We start from the raw sequence: 4383 nt of genomic DNA on the forward strand, positions 1-4383 counted from the left end.
TTTCCTCCATTGGCTGCCACAATTATGGAGAAGTAGCGTAAGTGGCCTGCACTTGGTCGGTCAGCAGGCACTGAAAGCATCCCCCGTTCTGCAAAGTAGCATGTGTCACTCTCAGGAAGAGGAATTACTCAGAAAAACCTACTTCATATGCTATATACAGTACTTAATAAACCTGAACACAAAAAAGCAAAGTCTTGGTCAGATTCTTGGAAACTTTAGTTTCATGGCTTATACAGAGGGATTCCCCACTGTATCCAACTGTGCTGATGGTGTGGGGGAGAGTACACCTTTCTCAGAGTGATTTATGAATGGCTTCAGGCCCAGATGTGGATCTGTCGACGCTGGCAGCCTGAAGGGAGGCAGACGTCTATGTATCAAAGGGAGGAGCTGAAATGCGCAGCACCAGGGGAGGCTCACCATTTTCACTTCAAATGCTTTGTGCGGATGGGACTTTAAAGACACGTCAAGTCTTAAAACCTGCGCCTGGACTTTCATGTCCTGCAAAATTTATTTGCTCCACTGTCTTCATTTTATGTGGTTCAGTTTTTTTTTTTTTTTTTTTTACTGTGTCTTACTGAGCAGAGAGAATGGCCCCATTTTCTGTAAAAATGTACTGGGGCTTCTACTGTATGTGATTTGAAAGCTATGAGAAATGTTTCTAGAGGACATTTCATTTGGTTTGGTAGTGACTGATCTGTGTTTTGAGGTATTTTCCTGATTGTTTGACAGGTGTGGTTCCAGAATCGCAGAGCCAAGTGGAGAAAGAGGGAGCGTTTTGGTCAGATGCAACAAGTCCGAACACACTTCTCTACTGCTTATGAGCTGCCTCTACTGGCTCGACCTGAGAACTACGCACAGGTAAAAGGAGGAGAGAGGCAGTCTGCTCACTGATGTCGTGTCCCAAATCCATACTACATACTCAGTAGTAGGAAGCAGGTCTTAGTATGCATCGTGTTTACACTGGAAATATGACACAATGAAGCACACTTAACACAAACTGAAGGCATGTCCATTTTTGAGGGTGCTCTTATCCCACAATTCAATGCACAAAGGAAATTGTAGAGCTTTTCACATCTGGGAAAAATTGAAAAGAAATTGCAGATGGTGGAGAAATTGCTCCAAAAATCTTGGGAAAAAAAAAAAAAAAAGTTTGATTCACATCCAACATCACACATACTGTATAATTTCCTGATAGTAGAAAAGGGTAAAGTATGTTAAATAATTTTGGATACTAACTGCTAAAACATGATACTATACAGGTTACTGTACAGTAGTACATACTCTATAGAATTGGTATGTAGTATGGATTTGGGGCACAAGTGGTACTCATCATTATCAACTAGGTATCACAGGTGTAAATGGTTTTAGGGATAAAAATGATGAACAACTAGTTTGCATGAATGTGTAAAATCTGTTATTGTCTCATCACACATCTCCAGATCCAGAACCCTTCATGGATTGGGAGCAGCAGTGGAGCATCTCCAGTGCCTGGCTGTGTCGTACCGTGTGACTCTGTCCCCTCCTGCATGCCCCCACACCCTCACGGTCCTGGGGGCGTTTCTGACTTCCTGACCATGCCCAGTCCAGGCAGCAGCCACATGGGACAGACACATATGGGCAGTCTTTTTGGGGGACCTGGGATGGGTGGGGGAATCAATGGCTATGATCTCAATGTTGATCCAGACCGCAAGTCCTCCAGCATAGCTGCACTTCGTATGAAGGCCAAGGAACACAGTGCAGCCATCTCTTGGGCTACATGATGTCCCAGCCCAGTTTCACCCTGCCCCCACATGGCTCCCTTCTTTGGTGCAGCCATCAACGAGCGTTGTGGATGAGGAGGGAGTTTTCCTGAGAGCACTAATGATAACACAGGTCAACCGAACACAGGGAGAGACCGCAAAGATAACAGAGCCCATTGCAGCAACCACCACAACCAAGATAACAGCTGTGACTAAGACAGTCAGCAGAAGCCGAAAGTGAGAGAAATACAAAGGTAACATCACAGAAGATGATGTTACTTAGACGTTGTGTTTATTCTTGATTTCTTGATCTCTCAGGTCTCATTAACATATGGGGTTTAGGCTTGACAAACTATCATTCACATTCAAGATGGGTTTCAGTAAAATAAGCAATATAAATATGGCTTACAAACCAATTTTAGAGAAAACAAAAAATTTTGTGCCAAATCCAGCCATATCATGCAGTATTTTAATTTACAGTGTTAAGTTGATTCACACTATTTACTGTCTTTTCCGCCTTATTTTTTTATACAACCTATAATGGCCTGCTCACACTCCTATGTCACTTCAGACTCATCTCTCATAGTTTATGAAAAAGTACATTTCTGAATATTCAGTATTTATATTTTAAAAGTCTTTTTCAAAAAGCAAGGCTGCTCGATGAGATCTAGCACAGATGAATGTGCTGAGAGTTTCTCCTCTGTCACTTTTCATTGCATACTGTTCATTAAAGCAAACAATAATTAGTTATAAAAGAAGCAATTCTGTCTTAGCCTGTGGTGGGTAGTAATGCCACTGCAAAGGACATAGGTTGAATGCAATAAGTGAACCAAGTCTAACTGAGCGAGAACAGACATGGCCTGTGCCAATTTAGTTTGGGAGGAGGCAGCCACTGGATTGGCAGCAATTTCAAACCAACGTGTCATTTCCTCCCCTGGGGCTGCCTCCACAGGTTCCCCTATAGTCTCAGGCCTCAGGTTACAGGAAGCAGTGTCTCCACTGGCAGACAAGGAACAGCAATGCACAGCAGCAGCCTTCAACACCAACTAACCATGCCGTCTTCAATCAGCAGCCGGGAGGAATTGACACACTGAATTAGCTTCCAAGTGTGCTGTCCTACCCTGCAAACACTGCAGTACATCGCAGCGTACATTGTAAGGACATACTATGCACAGGCTGTATTAATCAACACATCATTAGACGTGGGCTCAGCAAAGATAACTCCTGGATTCATAATTTACTCACATAACCTGTCACATGCCTGACAATGCAAGCCAAAAGTGATGACATCAGAGCCGAACTTCAGGAATGTAGCTGAGCATGTCCAGTGATTGCAGGGGTGTCTCTGCATGTTACCCTGCTGGAATAAGTTTGTTACCAGAGCTGGGCTGCAGGCTGCAGCAAGAGACAGGCTTCATTAGTCTTTTGGCTGATCTCCGTATGACGCCCGCTGGGCTACATATCCGTTTTCCTCCCCTTGTGTGGATAACGGCAGGAAAGTCTGGTTCTGCTCCTCACAGCTCTACTGCTGTAACTACCTAATTATTTTCAGTATCAATTCGTCATTGGGTCTATAAAATAACTGAATTTTAAAGGAAAATAATCTCTCAGTGACAATCTCCTAAAAACCAATGTGATGTCTTCAAATGTTTTGTTTCCTAAAACCCAAAGATATTCACTTCACTATTACCTAAGATAAAGAAATTTAGTTAGAGTAGTTTTTTTTGCATGACATGTGTGACTGATTTCCTACTTTGTCGACTGTGTGTTCAACTTCTCGCTGGCGCTCCCTCGATGCTCCCCTTCTCCGCAGCTCCATCCGTGTGGATACTACTGAAATAAAGCAATTGAAATCCTTAGTTATCTTGTTTTGTGTGAATGTGAACAACATAAATAATATTGCTCTTTTGCTGGTATATTTGTTTTGCTTATTTGTCAAATAATGGATCTCCAGAGATAAACTAATGAAGTGTAACAGTAATATTGCCATGAAGTGTAAGCTTATGTTCTGTGTTGTTCTATAAAAGTTGCTCTGGTTGAAATTGCTTTCTAATTTTCTTATGGCTTCAAGCAGCATTTTTTTTATATTAATCAAGTATTTCTACTTCTGATTGTGACTTTATATAATGTACCATTGCAATAAGTTATTGCACTCACAGTGTTGGAGAAGATGCTTTTATTTTTGACTTCCACTGGGACAGCAGTATGTTTGCTAAAGCCAGAGGTGTGTGGTTTTCTGTCCCAACAGTCTCCTAAGCCATCCATATTTACAGGTACCACCCTGAACAGCATCACTGAGATCTGTTTAAGGCGCTGGACATTTGTTTATACAGACGTAACTTGGTGTTTCTGTGATGGTGTTTTTGAAGTCAATAAATGCAATAAATAAATGAATGAATCTTCAATGGTTGAATGAGTGGCAGATAGTTTCTTCTTTAAAACAGCTGTGGTCACAGCTGGAGATAGCTGTGGCAGTCAGGTAGCTTGGCAGTAATAACTGGCCCCAAAACTAATATATACCGACTATAGAGCCCATGGTTTTCGGGGGCATTGCAGCAACACAATGTTAAATAAAGAGGTTTACATTTCAGCAACATGCATAGGTATGTCTAACATTGTTTGCAGATGATGTATCTACAGTAAC

General features: G+C 41.9%; 1 protein-coding gene across 1 annotated transcript in view; it reads left to right on the forward strand.

Moving 5' to 3' along the window:
- alx4b (ALX homeobox 4b) overlaps positions 1–4083 on the forward strand; it is an 18649-nt gene extending 14566 nt beyond the window's left edge. Inside the window, exons 3-4 of the mRNA XM_020624368.1 lie at positions 730–858; positions 1440–4083. Of these exons, the coding sequence (XP_020480024.1) occupies positions 730–858; positions 1440–1760 (450 nt within the window). The 3' untranslated portion in view covers positions 1761–4083. The remainder of the gene's footprint in view (positions 1–729; positions 859–1439) is intronic.
- The last annotated feature ends 300 nt before the right edge of the window (positions 4084–4383 follow it).

Source organism: Monopterus albus, unplaced genomic scaffold (assembly GCF_001952655.1).
Source record: "Monopterus albus unplaced genomic scaffold, M_albus_1.0 scaffold7.1, whole genome shotgun sequence".
NCBI lineage: Eukaryota > Metazoa > Chordata > Actinopteri > Synbranchiformes > Synbranchidae > Monopterus > Monopterus albus.